This window comes from Megalobrama amblycephala, linkage group LG14, assembly GCF_018812025.1.
Source record: "Megalobrama amblycephala isolate DHTTF-2021 linkage group LG14, ASM1881202v1, whole genome shotgun sequence".
In the NCBI taxonomy this organism is placed as follows: domain Eukaryota; kingdom Metazoa; phylum Chordata; class Actinopteri; order Cypriniformes; family Xenocyprididae; genus Megalobrama; species Megalobrama amblycephala.
Window position 1 is genome coordinate 45908172 of NC_063057.1, and position 17625 is coordinate 45925796.

The window sequence follows — 17625 nt, forward strand, 5'->3', positions numbered from 1 at the left end:
CATTTCTCAACTCCAGGGCAAAGCATTGCAATGGGCAGACTCCCTTTGGACACAGAAGGGACTCGCTGTTCAATCCTATGAATCCTTTGTCAACCACTTCCGGGAAGTTTTCGGCAAGCCACTCTCTGACTCCTCCATTGGTGAGAAACTCTATAAATTAAAACAAGGTTCCTTGTCTGTTAATGAATATGCTTTGCAATTCAGAACGCTGGCGGCGTCAAGTGGATGGAATGAACAGGCGCTTGTCACCTCCTACCGGCAAGGTCTGGATCCTAGAGTGCGGTTGCATCTCGCTGCATACAAGGATACCATCGGCCTTGAACGCTTCATCCAGTTATCCATCCACTTCGGCTCTCGTATGCAGTCGTGTATCGAAGAACACCAGGGCCAGCCACTGTTCAACACCCTCCTCCGTCGGTCCGAACCCGTCAATCCTCCAGAACCAGCCCACGAACCCATGCAAATAGAGCATACCAGACTTTCCCCTACTGAACGTCAACGAAGGCTGACCCTGAATCTGTGTCTCTATTGTGGTGCTCCAGGGCATGTCAGATCTACATGCCCAATCCGTCCTCCTCGTCCTATGATGAGTGCCATCATTCCCTCCATTAAAAAGATGAAACCACTCACTACTGTTGTAAACCTTACTGCTGCCGATGTATCTATTTCGGTGGTGGCGCTCCTCGATTCAGGGTCAGCAGGAAACTTCATTTCTGGCGCCCTCTGTCGATAACTCAAACTCAAGACCTCACCCTCTTCGACCATCTACCAGATCCACTCAATCACGGGCAAACCCCTAAGTTGAAGGAGTGTCAGTCGCTGTGTGGGACCCCTCCAACTGCGGATTGGTGTGTTGCATCTAGAGAAAGTACATCTGCTCCCTCAACTCCCTCCTGAGTATCACTTTCACACCACATTCCACGTGTCACTTTTGAAACCTTACCACCCTTCTATTCCTCTCTCCACAGAACCTGACGTGGCAGCCGCCAAAGTGTACACAATGTTTTGCACCAACCACAGGACTGATTTTGTAAAGTTTGTTGTACATTTCTTACAACTGTAATTGTTTATAATAGGTCTGAAGGTGGAATTTGGTAATTATCTCCAAGCATAGATTCTGTTGAATGAACTTTTTGTCCCACACAAAATTCATAAATGTTGTTCACTGAAGAAAACATTGTTTTGAGGAAATATGTTTAATGTTATTTTAGATTATAGAAGATTTTATATTTGAATACATCTGATAAGTCAAAAACAAACAACAACAAAAAAAACATAGATGTTAAAGTAGATGTGTGCCATTTATGAGCGCTCTAACGCAACCCAGGGGCTGTTTAACACACCCATTGTACCTGCCCCATCTGACTGAACAAGAAAACAAAAACAAAACTGTCTGTCTGAAGGAGGACTGCTTAGAGTGAAAACAAAAAATGGAATGAAAAAAAATATTGAAAATATAGAATTTAATAATTGTTTATGTGAATGCTTTTTATTATTACAGCGGTCTTCTCTGATTACACGTGTGCTGCACCAACAATCATGTGGCATGTGAGGTTGAAAATGGCAAGTTTTAATTTCTGCATTATTATCCATAAATATGTGCATCAGTTTTTAACCAAGTTCATTTTTGTTTTCGTCCACATGCAGTTATATTATGCATATGATTCATATGCATAATATATCTATGATTCAGTGATTTTGTCTATTAAACCTTTGACAAAAGAACCCGGAACATTCATTCCTGCCCGTGCCGCTGCCCCAGAGAGAGCAGTTGTCTGAAACAGCTTCACAGTCTTTTCAACCAAAAAGTATAGCTATTTCTGTCTTACAAATATTCTGATTATCACAGAATTACTTTGCACTTCGCACATGAACACTGATGCCTACAGTAGCAATCAAAATAGAGCAAATCTACTTTTAAAAGTAACTTGTCTCTTTAAACAATGTTTGAATCTATGACATTGTTATGCCACCAGATGGCAACAAATGAATGTTAAAAATGTATTTGTCATTGAATCATTCATTCACAAGATTCATTCTTTATTCTTTATTTATTCATTCAAATTAATTAAACATTTTAAATACTCTGCAACAATTAACATTTTGTCAGAACCTCTAGATTATTTTGTTTAGTTATGATTTAGATTCCTTAATGTTCAAGATTCTTTTCTTTTTCTTTTTTCTAAGCAAATTGATTAATGTTTTAAAATTATGAAATCATAAATCAAGGTAACCAAAGTTTACCACTTTAAATGTAATATAAAAGTTTGATATAATGCAACTTTTACTTTCGGCCCACAGACCTCGATCAAGTTTGATTTTTGGCCCTTCGTTGTAAAAAGTTTGGGCACCTCTGCTCTATAACATCTCACTGTTACTAATTTAACATGAGCTCAAAGCATTATGGGTAGAGTCTCTCTACAGTCTATTCTGATTCATCAACAGTTTCACTGATGATCCAGAACAAAACAGATAACAAACCTTGAACCCAGGATAGAGCGGTTGAGTGAATGTGGTCCGGACTGTGTGGATGAGGCTCATTGTGTCTCCAGAGACGCTGTAGAAGGACAGAGTTCCTGCACCGTGATCCACATACACTCCTATTCTCCTGCTGATGGACTTTACTGGGAGTTTAGTATCTATGTTATTGTGTTTGAATGAGTAACTGGAGGAAGAGCAGATCAAACTCCAGGACTGATCATTACGTCCAAACATACACTCATTACCCGATCCTTTCCTGCTGATGCTCTTATATGACACTGATATAGACACACCAATATCTCCACTCCACTCAATCTCCCAGTAACAGCGTCCACACACACTCTCTCTACACAACACCTGAAGATTATACCCATCAAATCTGTCTGGATGATCAGGATACGGCTGTGCTGTGAAAATGTCAGTGTAAGCAATCACTCTGTTCCCCTCAGACAGACAGAGGTATTTATTCACTGTGTTCAGATCCAGGTTGAGCTGATCGGAATCTGGTGGAGATAAAACACATCAGAATCAGGAATTATCAATCTGATCCTTTAATGTATCTGTAAAACTTTCATTCATCTTCAGAACACAAATTAAGATCTTTCTGTTGACAGAATGCTGTCAGATTTCCTTCCACTCACTGCCTTTGTTACTGAAACTTTGACACTTCAAAAACTTCAAAAAGATATCGGAAAACTAATCCATATGAATTGTGCGGTTTAGTCCAAATTTTATGAAGAGGATAGATCACTTATTATGATGAACCAATTTAATTTAATTTTTCACTCGCATATAAACATTGATCAGCGCACATGAGTGAAGCTCAACCAAACAAGAACAAAAACCCAAACTTGCTGCAAAACACGCGAGAATGTACCTCATAGGTTATGCAGCACGTTTGAGCTTCTGGAAGAGGTTTGATCTTGTGCATCATTGAGGTTTGGTTGAGCTTCTGCTTATGTGCGCTGATCAAAGTTTACATTTGAGTAAAAGCCTAAATTAAATCGGTTCATCATAACAAGCGATCAATTCTCCTCAGAAAATTTGGACTAAACTGCTAGTAACAAAGGCAGGCTGTCATCAAAAATATCTTAATTTGTGTTCTGAAGATGATCGAAGGTCTTATGGGTGTAGAATGACATGAGGGTGAGTACTAAATGACAGCATTTTCATTTTGGGGTGAACTAATCCTTTAATATTGGTTATTATTTTGTGTTTATTATAATTTAAAGGCCTGTTATTATATTTACACCATTCATATGTTTGAGGTCAGTGTGATTCTTTTTAAAAGAAACATACTTTAATTCAGCAAGAATCCATTAAATTGATTTGATTTTTAAGCATTGTAGGTCTGTTGTTGGTGATTTTTCAGTGCTGTAGACTTTGGTCTTGAGCTTTCCCCAAAGGTTAAAGAGACTTGATACAAAATCCTGTTTAGGATAAATCCATAGTGGAATTTTTCCAGAAGAGTTTTCAGTTTCTTACTTTTCTGAAATTCTTGAAGAGCTTTTTTACTACTGTGATTTTACCTCTAAATCTTGAATGAATGTTTTTAATTGGCTTTCAGTTAGAATAATAATTTATTCATTAGTTTCAGAAGATATCCTATTTTTGAATATATTGAATCCTCAATTTTTTTTTTTTTGTTAATGTCTTGTTATTTGGATATTAGTATGATGTAGTTATGCTCTCTGTCCCACTTTGTACATGTGCAAAATGTACAATAAAAAAAAATGTAAAAAAAAGACAGTGAACGTATTTAAAATGTTAATAAACATTTCTATTTTTTAAATAATTTAAAATAACTCACATTTCTTTTTTAATTTCATATTTCTATTTCTATTCATCAAAAATTCTAGATAGAAAACACCTTCACATACATATTTATTTTACATTTTAAAATATATTTAAATTATGGAGCCCCAGACATGACACACAGGAAAAAAGATAGTAGGCTAAATCGTGCGCACAAATATTATTTTGTTCCCTCGATTTATAAATCATGCAAATAAACGCTTCAGAAATTTGGCACTGAAACCTTAATTATGTAGATTATCAAAAACTGCATCCAATCAGCAAACAAGAAGCATTTATATGAATTTTTCCAACAGAAAACAAGAAAGAAACATATCGAAAGACAAGACATATTGTGTTATATTGTTTCTGAATGCTAAACACAAGATTTTCACTGGATGTTTGGCAGCTGTGCTACAGAAAGCTGACAGACACTGAAATAAATAGTTGTAAAAATGTTCACATTGTGTAGAATGTTGTTAGAATGTTGTAAACCATTTTCTTTCATAAATAAGTATCATCTCCAAAATCTTTAGTGTATATGTGCCCACCTGCTTGTTTTCTTAGTGACTTACATAGTAGGAAGTCGTTCCTGGTCCTGGGAACAATGTTGGTGAAAGTGACTGTGGAAATCAACAGACATGAAGAGTGTGATTATCATGTCAAGAGAAAATGATCCCTGCATCCGTTCCTAAGACATTTCTAATATGATCTTCTACATGATATGAGATGATGGAGGATCATTTCTGAGAGCAGATGAATCTCCAGGACTTTACCTCTGTCAGAGATCTTCTTCAGCTCCTCTTTGCAGAAATCCTCCAGTTTGTCTCTCAGCTGACGGACAGATTCTCTCAAAACAGCAAAAGAGCAGACAGAACTGAAGGGATCGTCATTTACATCTGTAGATTCAGGAGGAGCTGAGAGAGACTGGAAACTCTACAGAAAACAGAAATCAAAGCTCATCACCTCCACACTTCAGCCAATAACCTGCACTACTGTCAGATTTGAGCAGCTCTTGTTGATCTTTAGTAACTCTCCTCAATCCAGCACTTTCACAGCATCAGATTCATTCTTCTCATGTTCATTATATCATGTTAGAGATATAAGTTCTAGTGTTTGACTCTTACACTATATGTGAACTTTCTAAGAAATCACTTGATGATCAAACATCTGGCAATAACATAAATGAAACAGATCAAGAGCATCAATGGAGACACATGAAAGGGTTGAGTAGATCTGATCAGGAAAAGCTGTTTCACGAGTTCACACTTACAAAAAAGTCAGATAAATTAATTGGTAAACATATTTGGCGTGCTGTCCAGGGAGAGGGCTCCGAGCTTGGTAATTGGCCCGAACACAGAGTGCCCCCCCCCCCCCCCCTCCTGATGTCCAGATCTGAACTGCATTTGTAAGTGCATCTCTTTCAAAAGAAGAAGATCAGATGAGAGTCTGACTGATGATTATATAATAACCGAACACACAGATCAACACTTCAGTCAACGGCTCATTCTGCTCTCATGAAATGTTTCTCTGTGAGTCTCTTGCTCAAGTCCATTATGATCCTGTTCTTCTAGATCTCTGTTACCTGCAGGAAATGGATGTGATCCTGTGTGTGTGAAAGCTGCTCCAGCTCAGCGTCTCTCCTCCTCAGATCATTGATCTCCTGCTCCAGTCGCTCCAGTCTTCCTTCAGCTCGACTCACTGCAGTCTTTTCCTGATCTCTGATCCGCTGTGTGGCCTCAGAGCGGCTTCTCTCAATGGAGCGGATGAGCTCAGTGAAGATCCTCTCACTGTCCTCCACTGCTGTCTGTGCAGAGCGCTGTTAGGACACACATCACAATCACACAGTGGCTTCAGTGAGTCCTGACTGAGACTTCTCAAACTTCTCTTCTTCTCCAGACTCACCTTATGAGACTCCACAGCCTCTCTCAGCTGCTGAAGATCTTTCTCTTTCTGCTGGATCCTCTGCTGGAACAACCTCTGCGTCTCCTTCAGCTGGTGCTAAAGGACAAACCAATGACAGGAGAAACATCACATAAATCATCAAGTAAACTGATATGAATCCAGTATCATTGCTGAGATTGACGGGTTAAAGATCTTTCATGATAAGATTATAGGTCCAATCATAAGTGTCAGCATTATTTCATCAATGTCTAGTTTCATAGGGATAGTTCACCCAGAAATGTAAATTCTTTATTTGTTTACTCATCCTCATGTCTTTCCAAACTTGTATAGTTTTCTCTTACAGAACACAAAAGAAGACATTCTGAATGTCTGTTTCTAGAGCCCAAATCAAATATGTTGACACGTTAATAACAGCAAACCTCACTGGCTCGTGCATGTCACATGACTAAACATGCTACCATATTTGATTTTGCTAATCACAAAATGGTTGTCTGGCTATCACCAGACCAAGCTCAATTTAAAATTGAACATTGGTCTGGGGAGTCTGCTATGTATTTTCTACTGCACAAGATGCGAGATCAGCGAGCGTTATTCACGCAATTGGATAGTCCTTCAACCAATCAGATCAACGATCTGGGTGACGTACTTTGCAGAGCGACGCGAAAACTCCAGACAGGTTTAGTTTGTATTGGTTTGTAGCATTGATCAGCGGTTTGCAGAAGCAGCAATGGCATCGAGCAATTTTTGCAGGTTGTGCAAAAAAAACATGAAAGTGAGTGGTATTTACACACACCCATCACTTCTCTATCGTCATCGTGTTATACCCGCCAATAGCAAGCAAGGTGGATAAGCCAGTCTGTGATTGGTTCCCGCAAAAGTGTAACAGAAGCAGTAGAAATGAATGTACGGGTTTCCAGACTGAGTTGCCGGGCGAAATCAAATCGCCGGCAGATCAGGCTGGGTTTACCCAGTCTAACAAATGGCATACTCTCGAGTAGGTACTTATTTGTAATATGTAATTATTCCACCATGTTGTCATTATCATGTGACCTAACAGTTGCGTCATTTAACAGCCCTTCACAAATCCTCTCCTGTGGCCTCATGGGATAGTAAAGTGTCCATTGTATATACACTTCAGAATCTCGCCGGAAGTAGTTGGTCATCCGGGTACTTTTGCCTACTCTTTTATTAGTACTGTGAATTCAGACTTTTGTCAAATACCTACTGTTTAAGTATTCTTATTGTGCTTTTTGAAGATTGAAAGTTTTGTGTTCCTCAGAAAAAAGAAAATCATAACCGTTTGGAATAACAAGGTTCCAGGTTAACCAATGAGTAAATGATGCTCCAGACTATTTTTTTTTACTAGGAGCACTGAAGCCCCTTACTGAAATTTTTAGGAGCAGAAGCAGAAAATTTAGGGGCACACCTTAAATTGATCTGCAATGCAATTATTCACATTTAGAGTTTTGAAGTGCTGGAAAACATGAGAAGCACTTGAAAGTCTTTGAAAAGTCAGTGAATTTTACTCAGGTTTGATTACTCTTGTTTTTGGGTGTCTTTTCTCCCTCTATCGTTCATCTTTCATTGGTTTCAGATGTTCCCTGTTACCTCTGGCGTTCATGCTCCCGTGCATGCACCTGTTCTGTGTCTTCACGCTGATTGCGCTGCCTACTTCTCCCTGTTCTTTGTTCTTGTCTGTATCCGGGAATTGTTGAATGTGAGTGTGACGTGCTTCTCGCTCAACGAAATTTATGTGTGTGTTAGCAGCTGGTGTAATTGGCTATCCGTTTGGAGAAGCGTGCTGATCTCCGACGCCATGCCTGCGGTTCCCAGCGAGCTCCATCTCCACCCCAGCCTGGATGAGCGACTGTTTCATTTGAGGCTGCTCAGGTTCCTGAGCCCATGCAGACTGCTAGTATTCGCATTTCACCTGCAGAACGTCAGCGTTGTATTCTCCATCATCTCTGCATGTACTGCGGACGTTCGGGACATCTGGTGGCTGTTTGCCCGCTAAAAGAGAACTCTCGCCAGTAGACCAGGGGATACTGTCGAGCATTGTTTCAAGCTCTCCTCCCGCCAAATCTATCACCACGCTGCCCATAGTTCTCCGGTGGGCAGGAACAACCGCAACATGCTGAGCTTTCATTGATTCTGGGTCTGAGGGAAATTTTATGGACGAGCAGTGGGCTCGTGAGAAGAAGATTCCTTTGTTGAAACTCACCACCAAGAGACTATTTTCCTTTTCTATTTTTCATTCTACTATTGACCCTATTGTCTTGGGCCATCCTTGGCTCGTTCAACATAATCCACAAGTTAAATGGTTACAAGGAACTATTCAAACTTGGAATTTGTCTTGTCATGTCCAATGTCTTGTGTCTGCTGTGTCTCCTGTCTCTTCTGCCTCTGTGTTGCAGGAGGAGCCTGACGATTTGTCCGGAGTGCCGGAGGAGTATCACGATCTGCGGGTGGTCTTCAGTCATTCCAGGGCTGCATCTCTCCCTCCTCACCGTCCTTATGACTGCAGTATAGAACTACTCCCTGGTACTAGTCCTCCCCGTGGTAGTTTATACTCTCTCTCAGCCCCTGAGCGTGAGGCTCTCGAGAAATATTTATCTGAAAGTCTGGCTGCCGGTACTATCGTTCCTTCCACCTCTCCTGCTGGCGCAGGGTTTTTTTTGTAAATAAGGACGGCTCGTTGCGCCCCTTTATTGATTATAGAGGGTTGAATGACATCAGTCAGGAAAGAATCGCTACCCTCTGCCCCTTATGTCATCCACTTTTGAGCTGCTTCAGGGGGCTCGGATCTTCACCAAATTAGACCTCCGTAACGCTTACCATTTAGTGCGTATTAAGACAAGTGGAAGACGGCATTTAATACTCCACTCAGTCACTTTGAATCATCCTAGATTTTTGTACTGCTCTCCAGTGCTTTCTGGGATTCGCTAATTTCTATCGTCGTTTCATTGCAAATTTTAGTCACATTGCCGCGCCTCTAACAGCGCTCACTTCGCCAAAGAGACATTTTGAATGGACCGAGAGAGCTCAGCGCACTTTTGATAGACTGAAGGAGCTGTTCACTTCAGCACTTATTCTTGGTTCTATATACGCATGATCCAACGAAACAGTTCATTGTCGAGGTTGATGCCTCTGATATCGCCGTGGGTGTTGTCCTTTCTCAGCGCTCCCTTACTGATAATAGGGTCCATCCTTGCGCGTTTTTTTCGCACCGCCTCTTGTCTGCTGAACATAATTATGACATTGATAACCGCAAGCTCCTTGCCATTAGTTTGGCTTTGGCCGAGTGGCGCCACTGGTTGGAGGGTTCCTCTGTTCCGTTCATTGTGTTGACCGATCATAGAAACCTTGAATATATCCGGACGGATAAACGGTTGAATGCTCGTCAGGCTCGTTGGGCACTCTTTTTCAGATGTTTTGACTTCACTATTTCTTATAGACCCGGATCAAAGAATACTAAGCCTGACGCTCTTTCATGGCAGTTCGGTTCCGCTGGTGACGCTGGTCAAGGCCGCCATTACTGGTGTTTCTGTTCCCAGATGATGTCCTCCTGACCAATTGTTTGTTCCCCCGCCTGTGCGGCCCGCTGTTCTCCGTTGGGGTCATTCCTCTAAACAGGTTATCCATCCGGGGGTTAGAGGAACCCTCGTGTCCATTAGTCAACAATTTTGGTGGCCCTCTAGGACGCGCGACGTGCGTCGATTTGATTCATTGTGTCCTGTATGTGCTTAGACCAAGTCTAATAATTCTCCACCCGCTGGTCTTCTTAGACCCCTTCCCATTCCATCTTGTCCATGGTTGCACATAGCCATGGATTTCATGACTGGCCTTCCTGCTTCTAACAATAACACTGTAGGAACTGTGGACGAACCAGACAATTGAATCATTCAGATGATTCTTTTAAACATAATCCTAATTCAGAATCAAGTTCCGACTCCAGCTCGTCTGCAGAGTACACCAAGGCTGATTAATTTTATGACACCCCATGCTTCCTGATAGCAGGAGAAATGACAAACCAAATGGTCACCAGGAAGATTAAGACTCTTTGATAACCAGATCAAAGAAACAGAGAAAACAAGGCAGGCCCCATTTGTTCTCTAAAAGACCTAACCTCACAGAAAACACAACAGAGACTGTTAAACAACTAAAACTGCATCAAAATTGTTCCAAACAATTTTAAATGGACTTATCAAACATCTTTTAACTACATACATTTTACATTATGTGTTCACAAATAGTTGTGCTTTAAAACACTCAACAATTCATGTAAATGTGTTAATTCTTGACTGAATGAATGAAAGTATGCTTTATTTTGTCTCTTTCCCCCTTTCCTATATCCTGACTTGAATGAAATCTGTTTAAAATGTATTGTATTCCATTTAATAGAAATTATGTTAAATTGACACTCTCTGCTGAAGCAGACCAGGATGTAACACCCATGTGTTATTGGGGGCAGAGAAAGCCCTTTTGAAACAGGACAATATCTGATTGGCCAAGACTCCTTTGAAGTCTGACAAACAAAGTTTGTCACAAAGTTTAAATAGTCAAACTGCAAGAGAAGATTGGAGTTTTTTAGTTTTAGTTATAGTTTTGTTGTTGTCGTAAGCAGAACCATGGAGTAACAAGAAGAACAGACAAGTCGCTCATTCAAGCCATTCAAGTTTCACTCACTTTTCTTTTCTTTGCTTTTACTTAATTTTCTTTTCCGTTGAAAGTCTCGTGTTCTATGTATTACCGCAAAGTTCAACCAACGACTTTTGCCGCTTCAACTCCAGCGACAAAGAGACTTCCGTTTATTGTTCCTCACGGACCGAACCTGGACAAATCATCGACTTGGGAAACCCTTCTCTGCACGACGAGGGAAATTCACATAAGTCAATGCAAGCAAGGACCTCCAGATGAAAACTGAACTGGTGCATTTAAATTAATGATTCATGGTTCGTTCGGGTCTTTGAAAAACATTGATAGGAATTCTGTTAATCATATCACTCTCTCTCTTAAAACTCTTTCTCTCTCATTTCCTTCTTACTGCAATGCGAATGAATGTGCGTGTGTGTGTGTATGTGCGTGTGTTTGTCTTAGATTAGTTTGTGTTACAATAAATAAAATCTCCTGTAGATTTTTAAAAGAAAGTGTCTTGTATTATGTGCTTCTATGATTTAATGTCTTAAACTGTTGATTTAAGTTACCTGCTCTGATCAGAAGAGCTTACGGCTCGAGCAAATGAACGCTGGACGAATCAGTTGCTCGGTCGTAAACTTACAACTCTTTATAATTCCCTGATAAATTATTTAATTTGAGCTAATTTTACTTCCTAGGGTGTGTTAGCCCTACAACACAGTCGTTCTCACTATAGTCTACCATTTTTCTAAAGCGGCCCATTTCGTACCGCTTAGTAAGCTCCCTTCCGCCAGGGAGACCATGCAAATTATTATTGAAAATGTTTTTCGTTTGCACGGTCTCCCCACAGACATCGTCTCGGACAGAGGTCCCCAATTTGCTTTGCAGTTCTGGAGAGAGTTTTGTTGATTGATTGGGGCGTCTGCCAGTTTATCCTCATGTTTTCACCCCCAGACTAATGGACAAGCAGAGCGTACTAACCAGATCTTAGGACGCATGCTCCGTACTTCAGCCTTTCGCAATCCAACATCGTGGTGCGAGCAACTTCCTTGGGTCGAGTATGCCCATAATTCTCTTCCCTCGTTGGCTACTGGTTTATCTCCGTTTCAGTCTTCATTAGGGTATTAGCCCCCTCTGTTTCCCTCTCAGGAGACTGAAACTTCGGTTCCCTCCGTCCAAGCATTTATCCGCTATTGCCTACATACTTGGAGAACTGTTAGATCCACCTTATGTCGAAATAGAGAGCGTACCCGTCGCGCTGCCAATCGTCGTCGTGTTAAAGCGCCTAGATATATTTGTGGACAAAAGGTATGGTTATCCACCAAGGATTTACCACTTCAGACCGAATCGCGTAAGCTGGCCCCACATTTCATTGGGCCTTTCCCCATAATCAAAGTCCTTAGTCCTGCGACCGTCAAGCTCAAATTGCCTCCTAATTTTTTTTTTAATTGTTGTATGTGAGTGTGACGTGCTTCTCACTCTCTTGCTTGACGAAATTTGTGTGTGTGTTAGCAGCTATTATTCTGAGTCTGAGTTCCAGTCCCGAGCCCGACCTTGTTTCCTGCTGCCCTGTTCAGCCGTGCAGAGTTACCTGTCTGCAGGCTTGGTTGCTTCGATCTGCCAGCCTGGTCCTTCACCATCGGTCTGCGCTTCACTCCAGTTGGACTACAGTCGAGGATCTGAGACTCAGGAAGCAGCTGTATAATCCTTTGTTCACCAGCTGCAGCGTGTTTGCTAAATCGCACCTGGCAGTCTGTTTCTGTTTGTGTTTGGAACTAAAATAAACTTTGCAAACTACTTTTGCCTCTGGGTCATCTAGGGTCACCTGACAAACGTAAAAACATTAGACTATTTCTGCCACAATACCTGTCATGGAGACGAACCCCGTGATTCCCTCCACTGGCCAGCAGTGGGCTCCATCCCCGGAATACTGACACTAACGCATCCATTCACTCACCTATACTGACTCACACTACATTTCCCACAAGCCCCGTTCCTTGGACTCTGATCACCCTGCAGCTGCAGCTCGTTTGTACTGTTATTTGAGCGGCCATCATACACAGACTCAACGCAAAGTCTTGATCATTGCCCCAGCTGTCATTCTGAGCGTTTATATTCTGTTTGCTTTCCCGTTGCCATTTCTGTCTGTTTATCATTTCTCGATCCATTGCTGCCTACCTATTGACTCTCTGCCTGTTCCCTGGACTGTGATTCTTGCCTGTGACCCTGATCTTTTGCTTGCTACTGACTACGATTCTGCCTGTTCTCCATTGCTGTGTTTGCTGGTTCTGACCCCCGCCTGTACGACCACGAGTACTTTATTAAAGCTTGCTGAAATGGATCCCATGTCGAGTGATGAGTCATTACAATACCATAGTTACAGTTAGCATTACTGCATTAAATCCATGGTGATGTTATTAATACTGTGGTGAATTCAAACACTGTGTAGAAACAGTGTCACGTGATCAAGATCGGCCTGTAAACTCCTGTTCTGAGCTCTCGTTGCATTTGTCCAGGCTGAAAAATGGTGCAGCTCAAACATTCGGCTTTTGTTTTGTTTGCCATTTAACATTTTGATACTTTTTCTTCATATGCAACAGAAATAGCAGCTCAAAGTGGTGGTGGCACCAGTGCGACCTCTAACAAAATTTAGTCACACCAGCAAGTAAAAAGGTAATTTGGTTGCAGTCTGGAGCCCTGATGACTGCTCATTTTACTAGTTTAAAGGGGTCCGATTATGCTGGTCAGTGGTTTTAGATGTTCCTACATTTTTCATAATTTAGAATGAAATTTAGAATGAAATTTATTGATAAATCATGATTTGTTTGTGAAAACGTTTGTACGCAGATTTCACGCACAGATTCATGGATACGCATGCTTAGTGAATGAGGCCCACTGTTTTTACCACCCTGAATCTAAACCCTTTTTCTCAGCCTTACTAATGCAGATTAACTTGATGGTTAAAATTGATTTTTTTACACTATTCCTCAATCACAACCTCAACCTTTTTTTTGTTCTCTCCATTTTTATAATGACTGATTTCTGAACGATGCAGTTTGATGCAGGTCAGATGTTATAAATGAAGTTACAAACGTAGGTTTAGAAGGAGCTTAATCATTCAGTCCTGTCAATCATCATTATGAGTGTATATAAGCAGCAGTCATTATATTGTCCCAGTGGCATCCCTTCACCGTCCCATCACTGTTTATGGTAAACCACGTTACATTAACAACACATGCTGAGCAGTAGACCAATCACAACAGACTAGGACCAGCTGACCAATCAGAGCAGACTGTGATTTTTAGAAGATGGGTTTTAAAGAAACTGAAACACAAACAGTGTTCAGACAGAGAGGGTGAAAACAGACATTAAATGATGTAAATGTATTCTAGTAAACCCCATAAACAAAATTATGAGCTTGTAAATGATCATAATGGGACTCCTTAAGTTCATACCTGTTTCTCTGTCCTCTGTGCTGCAGCTGATACAGTGTCATGGTTTTTATGTTCATCCATCGTACACAGCAGACATATACACTTCTGATCAGTGCGGCAGAAAACCTCAAGGATCTTGTCGTGTTTTGGGCAGATCATCTCCTGCAGTCGTCCAGTGGCATCAGTCAGATTGTGTCTCTTTCCTTTAAACCAACTCTCATGTTGTTCAAGGTGATTCTGACAGTAAGAGTTCAGACACACCAGACAGGACTTGACGGCTTTGTGTTTTCTTCCAGTACAGACGTCACACTGCACATCTCCAGCTCCAGCGTAACAGTCAGCAGAAAGTTTAATCTTCTTCAGTTTCTCCACCATTTCAGCCAAAATTGTGATTTTAGCTAACGCAGGTCTTGGACTGAAGGTCTGTCTGCACTGAGGACAGCTGTAGACTCTCTTCTGATCCTCCTGATCCCAGCAGCCTGTAATACAGATCTTACAGTAACTGTGTCCACAGGGAATGGCCACTGGATCCTTCAGGAGATCCAGACACACTGAACACCTGAACTCATCCTGAGAAAATCTGGCTTCTGCCATTTTACAGCATGAACACAGAGACACAAACACACAACAGCTCAACTACACTTCAGTTTCTCTTTCTCTGAAGTCATGTGTTTCCTGGTTCTGTGTTTGAGTGAAGTGTGTAAAACAGGCGTGTCTGTAAAGCAGCTTCTTCATTCCTGGTCCTAAAGAGTCTCATTGCTGCTACGTTTTTAGTTTTTCATGTGTGTTCCTACACACACTCAAACAATACAAGTTAGAGAGAAGCAAGACAATATCCTTAAAAGTTCAGTAAATCTGTATCCTAAATACTATACTGGTACTGCAGGACTGAAAACTGTCCATAATTACAGGACCCTTTATCAGCTCGACTCAAATGACAGTGCGGCGGATGCTTTCACTTGCTGATCAGTCTTAAGATGGGTGAAAAAAGTTTGTTTTGGCACTCTTAAATTTGAAGCACTGGCTCCAAGCCAACTTGCCGCTATTAACCAAACTTTTAATAAGGTCTTGCATCCTTTGCAGTTCCTCAAAAGATTTTACACGCTGGCACATTGTACACTTCTGTGGCGCACACAAATGCGAAACCACATTATTTCAATGGTTTTTGCAAATTCAGTATTTAGTCTTGCTAAGGGGTCATTGTCACTGTGCATCTAGTGATTGTTCATGTGTGTCAGTGCCTGTAATTCTTGGCCATCCCCTCAAAAAGAAAGCTAAAGCATCATTCACAGACAGACAGCTAAACTCGCATATGGATTCTGTGACAGAAGTAATGGAGAACCTTGAAACAAATGCTTTTCCTGTTTTATTACTCAAAACCAAATGTGTTTTGTTAAGGAAAAGCAGTATGTCATCCCAGTTGTCAACACAACTGAAACAGAATGAAAACTTAGTTTAGTGTCTGTTCCAACAGACTGGTAGCTTAACCCACTTGTGTCAGAAGAAAATCAAATGTCCATGTATAAGCTGAATAAATTGTAAGTTGTAAATTGTAAACTACACTTATCTGTTTACTCAATGATTTATAACTTTTGTACTCAGTTATTAAACAGACAAGTAGTCCTACATTCTACTGTTAAAAGACAATTAGATGTGCATGTTCAAAGTAGATATATGGAGATGTTTTTAAATATTTTCATGGATTTATATGTCTGGTTTATATACAAATATTTTAAAATGGCCCCTAAATTTGGATGTTGGTACAGTGTGTTGAAACACTCATAAACCAAAAGTAATAAAGAGATTAAATAAAATTGTCATACATTTAGTCTTATTGATGATATGCTGCAAGAAGTCTTGTAATACTTTCAGGGAAGTTAAACAAAAAAATGTTTAGTATGCTTGCTAGTTCATTCAGTCTTTGTTCGGGGTGGTATTTTCTGATAATGTGGACCCATTTTTACAGTTTTTCTTGCTTTTTATTTGATTATCATTGTTATTATTATTACCCTTAGATTTTATTTTCATATTAATTTAGCAATTTTATGAAATAATATGAACTTTTATGAAGATTTTTAGTATAAATTTGAAATTTGCAATACACTTTGCAAAATGTATACACCATATTTACATCAATAGATCAAACATGTCAAGTGCTGAGAATTCAGGCTAAAAAATATTTAATGATAAATAGTTATATGACATTTCGGTTTTACAACAAATAATACACAAGCTGTGATGACTAGATAAACTGTCACTACAGCAGACAAACTGAGGTCCCGGGTCACAATATATACTGAAAGTCTCTTCTGCTTACCCTGGCTGCATTTATTTGATTAAAAAAAGAGAGTAAAAAGTAATACTGTGAAACCTTGCAACATATTAAAATAACTGTTTTTCTAATTCAATATATTTTAAAATGTAAATTATTCCAGTGATCAAAGCTGATTTTTATGTTATTTGTTGTATTAACTGATAAATGCGGTTGCCAAATTTGATATGATAACTGGTTCATTTTCAGAAATCATGAAATTAATTATGATTATTATTTTGTCAGTTCTAGTTTTTAAGAGTAAGAAATAACTTAACCTGTAATTAATATATAAATACTGAAATAAAACCATGGTTTATTATGTAGTTACTATGGTTCCCTTTCAAGTCTGTCTCTCAACTGATGCTTTGGGGTGTCCTATCCTTCCTCATTCTACTGAAGCCTTTTAAAATCCCCTGGGTGGGAATTTGCTGGGTGAGATTCTCCATGCTATAGGGCGGTGCTGGACACCATACAACCTCAGAATCTTTCTCCTTCAGCTACAAGAAGCCATCTACGGCTTGCCGTTGATACGCACATCCAGGGGATGGTGCCTGGACTGAATTTGACATAACCAAGTTTAAATGTTTACCCTACACACATACAGTAGAAGAAATGTAAAATATTGGTATCATAATACAGACAACTTCTAAAAATAACAAAATCAGCTGTCAATACTTGCAAAATAATCTTGTATCTGTCACAGACACGCCAGGTTCCAGCACCCTCCAATCACAGCGCACACCATCTCCTGAGTTCTGATCACCGCCACCTGCTCCTCATCAGCACACTTATCACCAGCACTACTTAAGACACACTCACACTCAGTCACATTGTCCGGTCTCGTTTGCATCTAAGGACTTACCTGAATGCTTACCTCAAGGACTCCTCTTGCTACTTACCTGTACTCCGGGTTTCCTAGCTCCTCTCCTCGATTCCTATCTGGCGTGAAATGTTGTCTGAAGTCATCAACTCCATTCAGCAAGTATCATTCTCCATTGTCACTCTGCAAACACAAAGGACTGTGTCATTCTCCATATCACTCGTACATCACCAAAGTGCATC

General features: G+C 40.3%; 1 protein-coding gene across 2 annotated transcripts; it reads right to left on the reverse strand.

Moving 5' to 3' along the window:
• Positions 1 to 1263: 1263 nt before the first annotated feature.
• Positions 1264 to 15827, reverse strand: LOC125245797 (tripartite motif-containing protein 16-like). 2 transcript variants are annotated; one of them, XM_048156560.1, is made up of 6 exons: positions 14271 to 15822; positions 6181 to 6276; positions 5861 to 6094; positions 5052 to 5211; positions 4851 to 4898; positions 1264 to 2984 (listed from the first exon to the last, which is right to left on the reverse strand). In XM_048156560.1, the coding sequence occupies exons 1-6, from the start codon at positions 14841 to 14843 to the stop codon at positions 2419 to 2421; spliced, it is 1677 nt and encodes a 558-aa protein (XP_048012517.1). In that variant the 5' UTR covers positions 14844 to 15822; the 3' UTR covers positions 1264 to 2418. The 2 variants fall into 2 exon arrangements, with proteins under 2 accessions (XP_048012517.1, XP_048012518.1); XM_048156561.1 differs by lacking the exons at positions 5861 to 6094; positions 6181 to 6276 and having other exon boundaries at positions 14271 to 15827.
• Positions 15828 to 17625: the final 1798 nt, after the last annotated feature.

Excerpts from the sequence above, each read along its gene's own strand:
- LOC125245797 (XM_048156560.1), bottom strand. The coding sequence starts at position 14,843 with ATGGCAGAAGCCAGATTTTCTCAGGATGAGTTCAGGTGTTCAGTGTGT. Across the intron at positions 6,277-14,270 it reads CACAGAGGACAGAGAAACAG|CACCAGCTGAAGGAGACGCA; the intron begins GTATGAACTTAA and ends TTTGTCCTTTAG. Across the intron at positions 4,899-5,051 it reads GAAGAAGATCTCTGACAGAG|TCACTTTCACCAACATTGTT; the intron begins GTAAAGTCCTGG and ends TGATTTCCACAG.